Source organism: Neovison vison, chromosome 4, assembly GCF_020171115.1.
Source record: "Neovison vison isolate M4711 chromosome 4, ASM_NN_V1, whole genome shotgun sequence".
Classification (NCBI taxonomy): domain Eukaryota; kingdom Metazoa; phylum Chordata; class Mammalia; order Carnivora; family Mustelidae; genus Neogale; species Neogale vison.
This window is the reverse complement of record NC_058094.1, coordinates 68,182,650-68,200,345: the sequence shown is the minus strand read 5'-3', so window position 1 is coordinate 68,200,345 and position 17,696 is coordinate 68,182,650. Positions and strand designations below refer to the sequence as shown.

Genomic DNA, 17,696 nt, shown 5'->3' with positions numbered 1-17,696 from the left:
TCCTAGTCTAGCTAATTTATTATCTTTTCTGCTCAATTCCAGTAGTCTTTAAAACCTGTAGCTTACTATTATCGAACACATAAATTTTTTTTTTTTTTTTATCCCTAGATCTAACAAAATGCCTTGTACATAGTATGTGCTCAATCACTCATGGATTTATTCATACACCAGGCTAAACATTTATTAAGTACTACTATCTATAAGGCACTCATTAATGAAGAAATGATCAAAAGATTATCTTATGCAAATTATCTTTTATATGCAAAAGAAGCTAGAAATTTCAGGTCTACAGATTTTCACTGGGGGGTTTCAAATTATGATTTAAGCTTAACGAATATTTCCTGGAACATCATCTTAGCAAGATCACAAAACATCAAGAGAAGCAAGGCAAAAAAATAAATTATATAACTACAAGTCATTAATTTTGGGGAAAAATCATTCAAGATAGGAAACCATAAATTCTCTTCTGGAAAATGAACAGTTTCTAGGGGTAGAAAATTTGATTTCTTCTATATTCAGTTCTAATGTTTAATGTTCCTGATGACCAAAAAGGTCTTTTTTATGTTTGAACAAAATTTCTAAATATTTGGTTTAAGTCCACGGAGTAGGAGCCTAATTTACATTATTTCTCTCTTTTTTTTTTTTAAAGATTGTATTTATTTATTTGACAGAGATGACAAGTAGGCAGAGAGGCAGGCAGAGAGAGAGGAGGAAGCAGGTTCCCTGCTGAGCAGAGAGCCCAATGTGGGGCTTGATCCCAAGACCCTGAGATCATGACCTGAGCTGAAGGCAGAGGCTTTAACCCACTGAGCCACCCAGGTGCCCCTACATTATTTCTCTTAAGAATCCTTTGTGATGTTAAAGATTGCAGCTTTCCAAAACTAGATTACTCTTTATTTATATAGTGCTAAAGGAATGCTCCCTGCCATAAAGTACTCCTTAAAATCATGTATTTTGTTTTCTTTTTATTTTGGTTACTTTAAAGAATTCTCCTTTTTCTGCTTATTCGTATTTTTCCAAATCACACTTTTTAACAGTTGATACAGAAAAGTAAATATCTGAGACTTTAAAGGTTTAACAGTTGATACAGAAAAGTAAATATCTGAGACTTTAAAGGTTAATAACATTTTTAAATCATGGCAAAGATGGCAATTAGCAATAACACTAAATTCTTAAGTTACTTCCTCCTCAAAGTCTTCCAACAATTTGGAATGAGATGGTTATTTTTCCTGTTACAGTAAGAATAAGAAATTGAAAAAATTCTGAATATATTCTTATAACATACATAGGGTATAATCAACTTTATACTGCAATCTGAACAACCTTAATGCTTTTTCCGTGGAGTTTACATTCTCAAAATAGAAAAATCAATGTTATATTTCTGACTCTCAGGATTTGGGCCTAAAAAGATTTTAGAATTTTGGGTTTTAGGGCTTAAAAGATGTTTCTCACTGAATCAGTACAATATGACAAAATAAAAGTGTATACAAAATATAACAAATGCGGTTTCCCAAAACTTACAAAGTTTTTCTTTTTCCCCTATTGTAACAGTCTCTAGTCTTTCTTTTTTTTAGGTGACATTTAGAAACCAAAATGCTCTAGAGTTTCTAAAAAAATGAAGTAGTGTTGCTTACATTTTCCCCCTATTTCAAGATCCTTTTTACAAAGCTACTCAGGCCAGGCTGACTTCAAGCTTTCTTTCTCCAGAAAGTTCTCCTAAAATTGTTGTGCTGCACTACATCATGCTGCAACATTCTTTAATAGTGCCCAAACTCAGTCTCAAGCAAAAATTCGTTATATTTGACTCATATGAAATGAAAGATATTTGGTGATTTCTGACAAAAAATGGCACTTTCCTACAGTTTAAACTAATATATTTGACAGGAATCAGCCAAGTGACTCTCATCTCAAAGTACTTCCTGTTTCCCACAGAGAAAGGTATCAAATTAGAGCATTTTTCAGACCATAATATATAGTATCTTTCATTATGAATTTTAAAATTTATTTCTCTTAGGTTTTATTACCTTTCAACTGGTAGCTTTCAGAAACCTAGCACAAGGCTAAATGTAACAGGGCTACACTAACTCCAAAGTTACTCATAATACTGAAATAAGAATTCTTTCAATTGTTCAATCAGGAACATTTTTCTAATGCTATTGGTATTCTTTGGGAAACAGTGTAAGATACCTAGCAATTTTCAAACTCACTGTTTTTCAAATACATAGTTTAAAAAGCAAAATAACCCTAAAATGTATTTTTGAGAGTTCTATGGGACAAGAATAACAAAAAACTCCAAAGACTATCTAACAGTAAGTTTCAATCTTATAAAAAATTGTATTTGTCAAGGACAATAGCTAATGACTTACTTTGGATCTGGTGGTCCATCTGACAGTGGTTTCATGGACAGTTTACACAATGACCTGAATACTAGAAAGGCATCCTTTTGTAAAATGTGGGAAAACTTAGCACCAGGTGAAGGTCCTGAAGAATTTCCAGATTCCTAAACAAGTTAACATACCATGTAAATAAAGAAATTTGCCAGTGTAAAACCATTTCAGCTTTCTATATATTTTATTCAATTCTGTAATATATGGAGGGGGTTCTGCTAAAGGGGAAACCTAATGAGGAATTTGCCACACTGTTTCTCTCTTTAATCTGACATACCACGCTCCTCCCCAGCAGTAAATTAATACCTTAAAAAATAAATTCTTATTTTTTAAATAAAGATTTTTACTTATTTAACAGAGGGAGAGAGAGAGCATAAGCAGGGGGATTTGCAAAGGGAGAGGGAGAAGCAGACTCCCCACTAAGCAGGGCACTGATGCAGGGCTCAGTCCCAGGCCCCCAGGATCATGATCTGAGCCAAAGGCAGATGCTCAACTGACTGAGCCACCCAGGCACCCAAAAAAATGAATTCTTTGAAAATACTCACTTAGCCACCAAAAAACTCTTGAATTTTATCCAGTTCATACCATTACTAACAAAATCTAGCACATCATGCCCTGAGAAGATATCTCCTCCCTGGCCTAAACCATGCTTTCCATTACCTGCCATTGGGTGTTTTATGTTTTTGTTCTATTTGATGTTTTATTTCCTCTGCTTAGAGACACATAAAACAACAGAAATTGTCAAAGCAATGTTTCAAAGTTGTTAACCGATGAAGGTTAATAAAGCCAAGAAAGCTTAATCTTATACACAGGGCAATGATTTACTGTAGGACTTCCTTATCTAAAATAAGAACACACTAAATACAGGGTAGGGAGGATGAGAAGAACCTATCACTACCACAGTATAGATTTCATTGTAGCCCCGAATGAAAGTAAGTAGAAGTTCCTTAAATGTCTAAAAGATCTTTCTCATCCAATGATACTAGAACTGTCCTATGAATATATGATAAAAATGCTCTTTTTAAATGCAATTTCAACAGGGGGGTGTGTAGAGAAGATGTGAATAATACCAAACAGCTTAGAGTTGTAAATTTAACTATCAATATATTTAGGGGATAAACTGCTTTGATTTATATCAATAAGAAATACCCAAGTTTTTATTTTCCCAAATTATAATCAGCCAGCATTATCAACTACATATATTCACCATAAGGTGCTGGTAGCCTATACATCTAAGAGATTAACAGGATACCCCCCTGCCCCCCACTGATACCTGAGTATCATTGGAAGAGACAGACAATCTGTCATCAGGTAAAGACGGTGTATATGCAACAGAAATTGGTGTTCCTGGAATTCCATTTGCTTGAATATTTTCACTGTCGCTACCATCCTCTATAGTTCCAATGTTGCCATCTGCACTTGCATTTATAGTAGTCCTTTCTCCCATATCTAAAACGGTAAGAATAAAAAAACATGCAAATGCATCTGACTTAACTGAAGTGTACTGAAAAAGCATAGAGTATTTAAAACTCAACAGTGGCAAAAAAGCAATGTGAAGTAGTATGTATTGGCACCACTTAAAGGTCAGCATACTTAGTAGTAAGTATGCATTTGGAATACATCCAAATACAATCCTTAAGTAGCTCTAGCTAGGAAACACACTCAGCTGATCAAAGGCTAACTGGTATGTGCCAAAACAGGAGCTTACTTTTGGTCTCCATTACCATTTACTAACTCTGTTCTAATGAACGCTAAAGCCTTAAGATGTTAACAGAGATTCTTCAAAAAAATATTCTATTACCAAGTAGTTAGAGATATGCTGGGAAATAGCTTTCTTCATTATAGTCTTTATAACGTGCTCTCTACAGAGAATATATAATATGCAGTGTTTCCAAAACTATTTTACCATGAGCCCCTCCTTCCTTTTTAGAATACCTATTAATAACTCTAATAATATATCCTTTAGAACATACACATGGAAGAAATGGCTACAACACTGAATATTTTTCAGCATGTCACTCTGAGTAATCATACTTTTAATTAATATGAATAGAAATAAATGACTGTCAGTAAAACAAAGAGATAATGCAAATAATATCCAGTTATCCATAACTAGTCTAGGTGTAACATGTATTATTTTAAAAAAGAAACACATAAGTGTCTGTGGCCATAACTCAGCCATCTGGGAGAAAATTGCTCATTTCATGTTACCAATTAAAAGAGAACTATAAGCAAGGGAAACATACTATACTGTAAGGAGCAGATTTTGGAATATGAAAGACCTATGTATCAGTCATGTCTCCCAATTTAACTGGATAACTTATTTCATCTTTCTTTTACTCAGTCTCTGCATCAGCAACAAAGATAATAATGTTCCTGAGGAATCACCAAAACACAACCTACATACGCACGATCCATAAAGAACACGAGTGATTCTCAATCAGTGGTAGCTATTATTTTGTTGATAACTAATAACATGTGCCCAATTTTTGACTAATTTGTTAATGAAAAAAGTGTATCTGGTGTCCCAACTCTGAAGCTCCTTTCTGCTATCCAAATTAGAACACCCTGGATAGATTAAACTGGATGATTTCGAAGCATGTTTTACAATTAACAACTGGTACATGAAAAATATACTCATTGATAAAACTTACTTGGGAAACTCTGCATTACATAAAACAGTTTTCCTAGTGGCCCTTTCAGAGCTTTAACATGCTTATACTAGACATGCTTAATGCTGTTACACCTTTCAATATATATATGTATGTATTAATGTGCTATGGCTTTAAAAAGACGTATTTGTTATACATATCTTACATATATAAAAATGTTTACTATGCAAAGGATTCTCTGGAAGAAGTCATAAAAAATTTAATAATGATTATCAGAAATTGACAATTATCCCTCAAAGCACTTATTCCATTTTCTGACAGCACCCAATTACATCGCCTCCCTCTGCCCCTCCTTCACTTTCCCTTAACAAACAAACAAATTACCTACTTAGCTAAGAAGTAGGTTAAGTTAACATAGGCTACTTCATTCTCCCTTGTCCCACCATAAAGTTCCTTGACATCACATCAACAATAATCTTTCTCTTTCCTCTCATTTTAGAGGGAAAAAATACTCCTTTGTACTTCTAAAGTGAACTATCATTCAAACCAATCTCTTCTTGCATTCATTAGTACTTTCCTCCCACTCAAGTTTTTTCTTGCAACACTGCATTTTCAATCTCATGTATACGACTGAATCTTCTCCAATACTCAATAAACATATTCAAATCTTTTCAATGAAAAAAAATTCTTTCAATTCTTGCTATACCTCTGCTACTATCCATTTTTCTCATTTTTTCACATTTCTGAGAGGAATAATCAATATTCATTGATGATACTTTCCTTCCTCCCTTCCTAGGAATTTCTCAGAAGAACTAAAAACATTCTTCACTTTACTGCTTCCTACAAGTTAACTTAAAATCTTTCAATTTCCTCATTGTAAAAGAGGGAATGGTAATAGCACCTAAATATCCCAGTGTTGGGGGAGGATTAAGTGAATAAATATAAGTAAAGCACATAAAATCATTTGGGATACACATAAAGTACTTTAAACAGAGTTATATATTATTATTCTCTATGTCTTCTCCTCTAATTCTCCCTCTAATAATCTCCTAAATGTAAGTGCAGACTTCTGTTTTCAAAGTGGTAATTGAGTCCACTAAAAATTAACTTCTCTTTTGATGAATCCCATTGAAATTACTAGGAAAAATAAAAACAAGAGACAAATGTAATGTTTGTAACATTACTGCTATATTTCACCAGTAAGTTTGATAATTGCTGGTCTGGTATTTTTCACCGGTATGAAAAAATTCAAGATAATCCTGACTTTAAAAAGAAAAGTAAAATTACATCCAGGCACAAACACACTCATATACTTAATTTGATAGAGTATCCTCCAAAAAACAACGGCAATTATCAAACTTACGGGTAAAATACAACAGTAATGTTAGAAACCAAATGAGGTTCCTCGCCATCATTAACATGATTCAGTATTTTCCAGAGGTTCAAACCAATGTTTTCTAACAGAAACAAAAGAATAAAAATTAGAATACTGTAAAAGAAGAAACAAAGACAAAATACATTCTTCACCTAAAAAAACTCAAGATAATCAAATAAAAAAGTTTTAGAAACAATACACATTTAGAAGGTGAGTAACTTAGTAGGAGATAAATATGGAAAACTAAGGGTTTTTCTATATTCCAATTAAATTAGGAAGTAGGAGCCTTTTGTGGCCACTGCTGAAGTGCCAGAGACCAAAATAAAGTTCAATCCCTTTGTGACTCCTGACTGGATCAAGAACAGTACAAGCCATTTCAGTGCGCCTTCTCACACTTACAGGAAGATTATGTCTTCCTTCCTTTCCAAAAAGCTGAGACAGAAGTACAACGTTCAATCCATGCCCATTCAAAAGGATCATGAAGTACAATTTATGTGAGGACATCACAAAGGTCAGCATATTGGCAAAGCAGTCCAAGTTTACAGGATGAAATACATCATCTACACTGAATGAGTTCCGTGAGAGGAAGTGAATGGTACAACTCTCCATTTGGGCATTCACCCTAGCAATGTGGTTAGCACTAGAATAAAACTGGACAGAGATGACAAAAAGATCCTTGAATGTAAAGCCAAATCTCACCAAGTAGGTAAGGAAAAAGAGCAAATATAGAGCAGAAACAACTGAGAAGATGCAGGAATAAAGTAATCTTACATACAGTTTAAATATAAACTTAGAATTAAAAAAAATAATAAATTAGAAAAAAAAGTAAATTAGAAAAGGACTCATCCAAAATACTAGCAAAACTAAAACAAAAAACACAGAAATAATTTAACAGGAACTGTGCAAGAGGAAAAGGAAGAAAGCAATGAAATTTTACTAAGTGACATAAAAGATCTAACTGAATGAATTTATGCTTCTGGATAAGAAGTTTCAATATTACAAATAAGATTCAACTCCCCAAGTTAACTTATAAACACAATACAAATTCAATCATAAATAATTTTTTTTAACTTAATGAACTGGTTCTAAAGTCATGTAGAAGAATACATTTACTAGATGTTTAAAAAAATTGGCAGGAGTAGGGGGACTTGCACTACAAAGATCAAAGTGTACTATAAAATCAAAATATTTTAAACAATTCAACACCAGATAGCTCACTGTTACTGTAGACAAAACACAAGCAGAATCATATAGGATAAAATTTCAGAATCATGTAGGATAAAATTTCAAATTAACTGATAAAAAATTATTCTAAAGGTTAGCTATGAAATCACATACTAGACAGAAAAATCAATTTCAGATGAATTATAAATCTATATTCAAAAAGTAAAAACAAAGGTATTAGAAAAATGTAGGGCAGAATATTTCTGTAATCATAGGGTGGTAAAATCCATTCTAAGCAAGACAAAAAGAGTTCACACACATACAAAAAGACAGTATTTATTACATCTTTTATATGTGGTCAAATAGCTGCTCAGAACAATAACACAGGCAAAGGCTAAACAAAATGAAAACAAAGATTGACTAGAAAAAAAAGTATTTACAATACACTGAGTAAGGGTTAATTTCTTGATGTGAATAAACCTTGAAATAAGAACAAAAAAACCAAAAGGAAAAACAGGCAAAAGTCATGAACAAACAATTCAGAAAAGTATTAATAGCCCACAGATACTCAAATGGACCAAGAAACTGCCGACATTTGACCTACAAAAATAATGGCTTCTCCCTGGGTTTTGATCCTACAAGTTATCAGAGAAACACAAATTACAACTGTAAGATATAATCCATCTAGTAAAGTGATATTAAACAACACACATTATATAAAATTTAAATACCCATAACCATACTTTTTTTTAAAAAAGTATTCCTTTTTATAAATTTATCCTAAAGTGCTAGAAGATAATCTATGATGAGAATGCTCCTCAGAACAGTGTTGATAAAAAAGCAAAAACTTGAAAATAATCTAAATGTTTGTAACGGCAATGTTATATCCTTCACTTTCAAGATTGGTCCTGTAGAACTTGGAATTCCAGTAGAACCCAGAACACACCTCTATTCCAGGGCTTATAATATTGACATTATCTATTAATGTGACTTTTTCCCTCACTAGATTTTACAATCTTGATAGTCAGAAGATGTCTTATTGTCCTTGAAGCTCTAATGCGCAGTCCAACATTAAGTATTTTTAAATAGTAGATCTTGAATCTATGTTATTGAGTTGAATTTACTAGCACAAATTCTCTGATTTGGCTGATATAGCACAGTCAGAGAGAGGTAGGTATGTTACAGAAGTAAAAAGATACGCAACTAGAATTTATTTAAAGAAAGTTAATACAGAGCAGGTTGAGGATTTTGCTGTGGGAGAAGACACTGAGCATGTTTTCAGAATTCAAACTAATTCAGAAAGATTCACAGTTCAAGAAATACAAAGTAGAACTGATAATTAAGAAACACTGAAGTGACAAGAGTTGAGGCACATGCTGTTTGAAGTATCTGCTGCCTCTCACTTGCCTGTTCTACACATGGAGCCACAGCTTTGCAGAAGTTCCTTTCTGACTGAGCAGCAGAAGTGCTGTCCTTACAGGAAGCCCTCACAATAATTTTGCAAACAAACCATCAAATCCCCAAAAATAAAAGGCCGAAGAACCATTCAGTATTCACCAAGAAGAACAGTGGGAGAAATTAAAGATCTTGAAAGGAAGTGCTCATGAAATGGCTTAGTATAAGTAAGTGCTTTGGGTTTTAAAGCTTAAGAGAATGTAAATGGTGCAACATAAAGAAAGGTTGAAATGAAGAGAGAAGGGAAAAAATGAAAATATGAAGGTATTCAATAACCAAAAATTCTAAAGGCCAGTATTTGTTATGAATTACTCAGACATCAAAACTGATAAGCATCTAATGAAAATGCTATACAAAAAAAAAAAAAAAAAAAACTAAGGGAAAAAATCAAGAATAACAGAAAGATTATAGATGATTCACTAAAAAAAGAAATATAATGGCCCTTATATTTGAGAAGATACTTAATTTTCATCCACAGAGAAATGCAAATTATAACCAAACTAAGAAGTGGATAAAGAGGATGTGGTATACATACACAATGGAATATTACTTACCCATGAAAAAGAATAAAATCTTGCCATTTGTAACAACATGAATGGATCTAGAGGGTATTATTCCAAGTGAAATAAGACAGTGAGAGAAAGACAAATACCATATGATTTCACTCACAGGTGGAATTTAGGAAACAAACAAATGAACAAAGAGAAAAAAGAGACAAAAAAAACCAAACTCTATTTAAATACAGAGAACTGATGGTTACCAGAGGGGAAGGGGGAATGGGTGAAATAGGTAAAGGGGATTAAGAATACACTTATCATGATGAGCCTTGAGTAATGTATGGAACTGCTGAATCACTATATTGTACACCTGAAACTAATACAACACTAAACGTTAAATACACTAGAATTTTAAAAAATAATAAACTAAGAAACATTTCTCACCTAACAGGTTGGCAAAAATTCAAAACTTTAAATTCCACTAGCAATTATCAAGAAAAAGGCACTCTTATATATTGCTGGTAAGAGTGCAAAATGGTACCAAAAAAAAAAAGAGTGCATAATGGTACAATACCTATGAAGGGACATTTAGCAATAGCTAATTAATCTTATTAATTTACCACTTGACCCAGTAATCTCACTTCTATGAATCTTTCCTCAATCTAAACCCCCACAAATATGAAACAATACAGATGTACAGGGTTATTCATAGCAGCATTACTTGTAATAGCAAAACACTGGAAACGATCCAAGTTCCTGTCAATAAGGGACTAGTTGAGTCAACTATGATACATCCACATAATAGATTACTGTGCAGACAGCCAAGAGAAAAAATAAGGAAAATTCCTACCAACTGAAAAAAGAGTATTTACAGCATATATTAAGTGGAAAAAAGGGGGGGGGGACAAAAAATAAAAAGGAGAATATATACAATGTTTTGCCAAAAAGAAAGAGAAATAATGTTAAGTACCTGCTTATTAATCTGGGGGAAATACATACACACACACAGGATAAACTAAAAGCTAATGAAAGTGGCTACTTATGTCAGGCAGGTCAGCAAGGAATGGATAGAAGAATTCTGAGTATATGTTTTATATAATTTTGACTCTGATTCATGCAAGTGATCTTCAAATAAATAAATCAATAAAATAGTTAATACAGTTTACTATTATAAATTATACAACTGTAAATAGTGTAGCTATTATTCATCCTCAGTAGGATGCATTCTAAATACACATATATAAAAAAAATTGAACTTTAGTAAGTTGTTGCTGAGATTTTGGGTTTTTACTGTGGGAAAAGGGAAATACAAATGTGAAATGTAAGAAGATGAAGAAAAATCTAGTGGCACTGGATATGACCTGGAACTATCAATATGAACTTGTGACGGTAGATCTCCCTGTCTCTGTACACTACAAAGGCTAAGAAGTAACAACACCCATGACACCTCAGCAGGAATGAGTACGCCTAGTCGCTAAATATAATTGCCCACTAAAAAGAACAAAAACTCCTTAAAGAAGCAACTGATTCCAGAGCTGGGGCAAGGGAAAGTTGAACATTTAACTTAAAACACCTTGTTTCCAGAAAACAAGGAAATGCTTAAGATAATAGAATCACATCAGAAAGACACAGGAACTGGACTCCTACTGGCCAGCTCAAGAACAAAGAATAATGGTAAATGATTATAATAAGATGAATAGCAAAGAACTCATGAGCTCACAGTATTATTTTTTTTTAAAGAAGAAGATCTCTTCTCCATAGAAAAGCGTCAATTAATGTTAGAATTATGAAATCACTATTTTGTAACCAATGCAATATGTAAGTCAAGGATCATTAAATGGATGCTAAAACCACTAACTGGACAGATCCTTCTATGATCTTAAAATAAGATTATTTATTTCATATTTCAGTTGACCTACATGGGGCTTAGGAATGGCAACCCCTCATGTAGTTGAAAACTGTGTAATTTGACTCCCCCAAAACTTGACTACTAATAGCTAAATGCTGCCCAGAAGCCTTACTGATAACATAAACAATTGTTCAACATGTATTTTATACTGTATTTTTACAGTCAAGTAAACTAGAAAAAAAAAAATCCTAAGAAAATTATTAACAAAAAGAAAATACATTCACAGGACTGTATTTATAGGGCAAAAAAAACTTACATAAAGCAAATCCATGCAGTTCCAATCCATGTCATTTGTTGAAAGGTCAACTATAGTTCAAAGGTAAAAAGTCTTCCTTACAATGAAGAGACCTGTGGTCATCATCTTAACCAAGTGATGAAACATTATCACTAATATGGGTAACTTGTTGTTATGAACCAATTAACTAACATGATGAATAAAAAGTACCAATATTACCTATGCAATATTCTTGCAAATACATTTAATCTAAATTAGGAAACTGTTATATCAACTCAAAATGCGTAACACTCTACAAACATATCATACTCTTTAAAAAAAGGTAAATGTTATGGAAGATGGGGGAAGAGGCAAGAGGACTTGTTCTAAACTAATGAGACAAAAGAGACAGAATCAAATGGCAGCAACTGTACTCAGATCCTGTACTTAAAAAAGAAAAGGGAAAAAAGTATATAAGAGAAGACATTTTGGGAATTTGGGGACATTTTAAAATGCAGTATTTATATTAGATATTCTTAAAATAGTGTTAATTTTCTTAGGTGTGAAAATGAATTATGGTTATGTATGAGAATGCCCTTATTCTTAGAAGATATATGCTAAAGTATTTAGGAATAAAGTATCAAGACATATATAACCAATTTTTTTAAAGGCTCAAGGAAAGATGATCAAAACGTACATATTCACATACATGTATGTGTGTGTGTGTAGGTCTATCTGAAGACACATAAAACATATGCACCAAAATTCTTAACAAGTAGTGAATCTAGAGAAAGGGCATACAAGTGTTCATCATACTGGTCTTTGGACTTTTGTCTAGGTATGAAAACATTCTGAGTAAAAAGTTACAGAAAAATGAGAGAAAAATTTCACTTCGCACTCTGAATTGATATGTATTCGAGACTGGTGAAGTTTTTTTGCAAAGGGCCAGTTAGTAAACATTTTAGGCTTTGCAGGCCATATGGTCTGTTGCAACTACTCAACTCTACTTTTGTAGTGCAAAGATAGCAAAACATAAACAAACGAGCATGTGTTCCAGGAAAACATTATTTACAAAAATAGGCAATGGGCCAAATTTGGTTCATGGAATATAATTTGCCATCCCCTCATATACATTATTAAACTTTTTTTTTTAGATTTTTTTTTTTTTTAGATTTTTTATTTATTTGTCAGAGAGAGAGAGGGAGAGAGAGCGAGCACAGGCAGACAGAATGGCAGGCAGAGGCAGAGGGAGAAGCAGGCTCCCCGCCGAGCAAGGAGCCTGATGTGGGACTCGATCCCAGGACACTGGGATCATGACCTGAGCCAAAAGCAGCCGCTTAACCAACTGAGCCACCCAGGCGTCCCACTTTATTAAACTTTTAAAGACTGCATGGACACACAATGCTCTTTCTTCTCTGATTCTAAGTATACAGGGTTTTATGGGGTTCGTTTTAAAATTCATATTCCTCAAGATCATGGCTTCAACTATTAATTTTAACATAAGGACTCCCACCTATAGCACCTGCCTTGATATCTTACAGATTTCTATATTTCTATTATGTATTTCATAAAATTCCCACATGGATGGTGTACCAGAAGCACATTTAGTAGTCAAATATAATTTAGTACATTTTTCCCCAAGCCAACTTCTCCTCCAACATGATTTAATTCCACCAGTTCTAAACCATCCAGCTACCCATTTAGGCTAAGAAACTGGCTGATCACCCATGCATAGAGGAGTTAACACAGTAGGCCTGAGACTGCCTATCCTCAGAAAGGTGGGCTTTTAAGGTTGGCCCTTGGCTGGCCCCCAGGAACTTACATTTTGGGAGGGTTCCCACCATTCCCAGAACTAGTAAGAGTGGCTCACTGTGCCTAAACCACTTGCACAAATAATGTGGTTTATGCTAAAAACCAGCTTTGCTTTAGGAAATCTGAAATTTGGGTACATGCAAGTAAAGGGAGACAACATAACTTTGGGCACTGAGTCTAATGAGCTGCCCTGGTAACCAACACTCACAATCTGATGTGGAGGAATTAAGAACCTTCTGTGTGACCTCACTAGGACAGGATGCCTGAAGTGTGCTTTTGATTTCCTGCAGACATTTCCCCATATGCCTTTTCTCTTTGATGATTTTGTACTGTACCTTTACATGATAAAAATTTTAATGGTGAGTATAACTAATGAATTCTGTGATTCCTTCTAGTGAATCACAAAACCCTGGGGTATTCTTGGGGATCATTGACACACCTTATAATTTCTCTTTCTCACCCAGGTATTTTATCAGTTGCAAAGTCTTCTTGACTTAACATTCATTATCTCACTTCCCATTCACGTTTCCCTCTCCATTTCCACTGTTTCACCCTATTGAGGATTCCATTACTACACTAGTCTCCTACTGTACTTTCTACTTCCCCACTTAATTTCTTGGTACATAATTCTTATTATTCCATCTCTTAGTTTAAAGATCCTTGATGGTAATTTATTTTATGATGGAATGAAGCCTAAAATCTTAACCTTTAATCAGCAAGTTTGTTCTTTAACCTTAGTTCCTATTATAGGATATCACATACTTTATACTTCAGCCAAACCACTAACGGTCAATTCCCAGGTGGTAGTCTGGCAGAAGTCCTCTCCTCTAGACTTGAGCCAACAGAGCTTCCAATACATCAAATACCACTCCCCATACCTGTGTGAATCCATACAGTCTAAGTTCAAGTGTCATCTCCTACATGAAGCCCTCCTCGATCACTTAAGCTGGAAATAATCACTTTTTTTTTCTGAATTTTAATAGGATGTTAGCTGTTTCTTTGTAATGGCACTTATCATTTGGTCTATCTTGGATTAACTTTTATATCCCCCTACAGTGCCACCCAACTGTATGCACTTCCTTAGTATTTGCTGAATGAAAAGATGAAAAAACGAGAAGGCAATGAGATGGATGCCTGGTTCTAGTGTTGCGTTAAAGAAGAAAATATATTCTTAGGAATGATGCTATAAGTGGGAGTTAGATATTGCTGAAACAGTGTTATTCTCATTCAAGAGCCATACTGTACATTTAATTATACTTCTGGAAGTGTATGCAGCAAAGTACTATGCTTAGTCCGGTGCAAAAAACCATGGGTAAATAAGCTTCAGTGGACTGGTCTCAAATCTAATCCTCTCTACAAATAATACTATTTATGGAAAATGTGAGTTAAATTCCTAACAAACTTTACAACATCTTTATAATATAATCCATAAGATAGGAACTGGCCTTATATCAACTATACATTGGTTGTGATAATAAAGGTGTAAGAAAGCATGGATTTTTCCAAAAAAGATACACATAATTCAAAACCAAATCAATTTTAGTATTTTCTGGTTTATAGAGTTTAGAACATTTAGGAGTATAAAGCATGTATCTCTGCTACCAAACATAAAAACAAAAAAATGAAATGGCATCAACTTTTCTTTAATGCAGTAGGGAATAATGGGTTTTTATGAAAGATTATAACTGAACCTGGAGGAAAAAAGGGAGTAACTGTTCTATAATTAAAGAAACTTAAGTATTTTTCCTATATACACACTCCAATTTGAGAAAGCTTGTATTTTTGCTCCATGCATTATATAAACAGCCCCCGTAGTGGGATGAAATATTCAAAGACAGAAAAAACTAACGTTGAGTGAAATACACTACCTCCAACAACGATGTTCACCATTTCTTCTACAATGCTCTGTACAATGTCTTGTGGCTTTTCCTCACAGTCATGGTTTTCTCCATCATATAATATGTCATTTTTAGATAACGCTTTAAAAAAGAAAAATCCAAGAAAATATGAACTTTTTGGAAACTTTACTAAACATTTAAATTTAAAAGCCTTCCTTAAAAATTAAGAATAAAAGAAAATATGATAAATGAAACTAGAAGCGATTACAAGTTAAACCTTCAAAATTTGTAACTAACCCAAATTAAAAATATTTATAAATTCAAGTCAACTTAAAAAATGCTTTACCTGACAAACTATTAAATGATGATTCAACTTAAGTAGGTTTTCTAGATTGATTATTCCTTTAGGAGACAAATACTTTGAAGTATTTTGAATGAAACATTTCTTTCTTTCTTTTTTTTTAAATTTATTTATTTCAAAGAGAGAGAGCAAGAGAGGGAATACAGGGGGAGTGGGAGAGGGAGAAGCAGGTTTCTGCTGGGCAGGATCCCAATGCAGGCTCGATCCCAGGACCCTGGGATCATGACCTGAGCTGAAGGCAGACACAATGATTGAGCCAGCAAGGTGCCTCTGAATGAAATATTTCTAACACATCTGACATTCTTATAAGTACATATTAAATGTAATTAGAGCCTACATTGATTAATTCAGTTCATCAGTAATAACAAGCTCATCATTGTGCCTTAATATTTTTGAGGTTCTTAAAGAAGAGACATAGGGCTACCTGGGTGTCCACCAGTGCTTTCCAGCCCTTCCTTACTCTTTCCCCCAAATAATCCACATATCCAGTGTAAAACCAAATTTAACAAGTAAATAAAAGAATTTGTTCCCCAATTTAACAATCAAAAGCAAATTTAAAAGCCCATCAGAACTTCTGAACAACTTAAGAGAAACTGGTAAAACCTGACACTCCAGAGTTAGCTTGCAGATAAAAATGGGATTTCCACCGGGTTTTCTGAAATGATGCAAATATCTCAGGAAGGCTCAATTAGCACTTTGGGATGCTTTGGGATCTGGGACCCTACTCCAAATGGCATCAGACTGCATATTAGTTGATAGGGTTAACACACCCATCCCCACTCACACTACTATAAAGGACCACTACTTATGATTCTGACTTCCAGAATCTTGTCCTCTCTATTGTTCACCACTACTAATCTGTATTTGCTACATTCTACATAATACTGTATGCCACAAGGAGAAATTTGATAAATAAGCACACCAAATCAGTTTTATTTTATAAAAAAATTCAAATACAATAACACTTAAATTTTTAGCAAAGTAAAAATATATAAAATTACCTCTGACAAGGTAATTTTTCCACCAGCCTTAAGCTTTGTATTTTTTTAAGATTTTATTTCTTAAGTAATCTCTACACCCAACATGGGGCTTGAACTCACAACCCCGATACCAAGAGTCACACACTCCATTGACTGAGCCAGCCAGTGCCCCTAAGCTTTGTATTTCTGTGCTCTAGTTGGCTAAAATTATCTAGAATCTGAAAGTTAGTTTCAACAAAACTAAATACACACAGTCACTAATATGTGTATAAAATAACTAGTGAATCAAGAGTCAATTCTCACACAAATAATCTAACAGAAATAGATTAAAGTACAGTAATATTACACACAGGAAATTATTAGAGAAGTTAACTATTACGTCCAAAGTGATATAACTAATTAGTGATAGAGAAGTAATTCAAAGAAGATAACCTAACTCCAGAGCAATCTTAACCAATGCTTCTCAGGAAGAATTTTTATTTTTATCAGCGATTGAGAGAAAATACCTCTAGGGCCAAAGTAATCATTACTATAGTACAGTGAGTTATGTTTTATTTATAATTCTGTATCCTATAAGGTGACTCATAGACAGTAGATGCTTACATTCCCTGGGTCTGAGCCCATATTGTTTCTTCTATCAGATAATCTTCTAGCTAGCCAATTCCAACTTCTATACAATAAGATTCAACTAAATCATGATCACTTTCTCTACAAAGATATCGCCTAACTCTTCTAAGCAGAATGACCTTGTGCATGCCACTTTCAGGATATTCATTACATTATACATCATTTATACACCCGACCATCCAGGCAGACCATGAGTACCTTAAGAACAATGTTTTTATCTCCATCAGTTTTTTAACCCCAAGTTCCACATAGTGCCCAGAACATAGTATGCTAAATAAATGGTTTACTGAGTCCATGAAGAAATGAAGGAATAAATAAAGCCCCAGCTTTATAGAGATTAGCCCTTTTAATTAGCCCCTTTATAAACTCACAGTAAAAGTAGGTGAAATTCAGGCAAGGGCAGACTAGAACATATTTACTATTAGCTTTACTACTGTCAATGGTTGGATTTATCAAAATTACCCC

General features: G+C 33.7%; 1 protein-coding gene and 1 pseudogene across 1 annotated transcript in view; one reads left to right on the top strand and one right to left on the bottom strand.

The window, feature by feature from the left end:
* ARFGEF1 (ADP ribosylation factor guanine nucleotide exchange factor 1) overlaps nucleotides 1-17,696 on the bottom strand; it is a 158,069-nt gene that overhangs the window by 85,149 nt on the left and 55,224 nt on the right. The window contains exons 7-9 of the mRNA XM_044245495.1: nucleotides 15,294-15,404; nucleotides 3,661-3,836; nucleotides 2,367-2,500 (exon numbers count right to left, since the gene is read on the bottom strand). Of these exons, the coding sequence (XP_044101430.1) occupies nucleotides 2,367-2,500; nucleotides 3,661-3,836; nucleotides 15,294-15,404 (421 nt within the window). The remainder of the gene's footprint in view (nucleotides 1-2,366; nucleotides 2,501-3,660; nucleotides 3,837-15,293; nucleotides 15,405-17,696) is intronic.
* On the top strand, nucleotides 6,238-7,209 carry LOC122905251 (annotated as a pseudogene).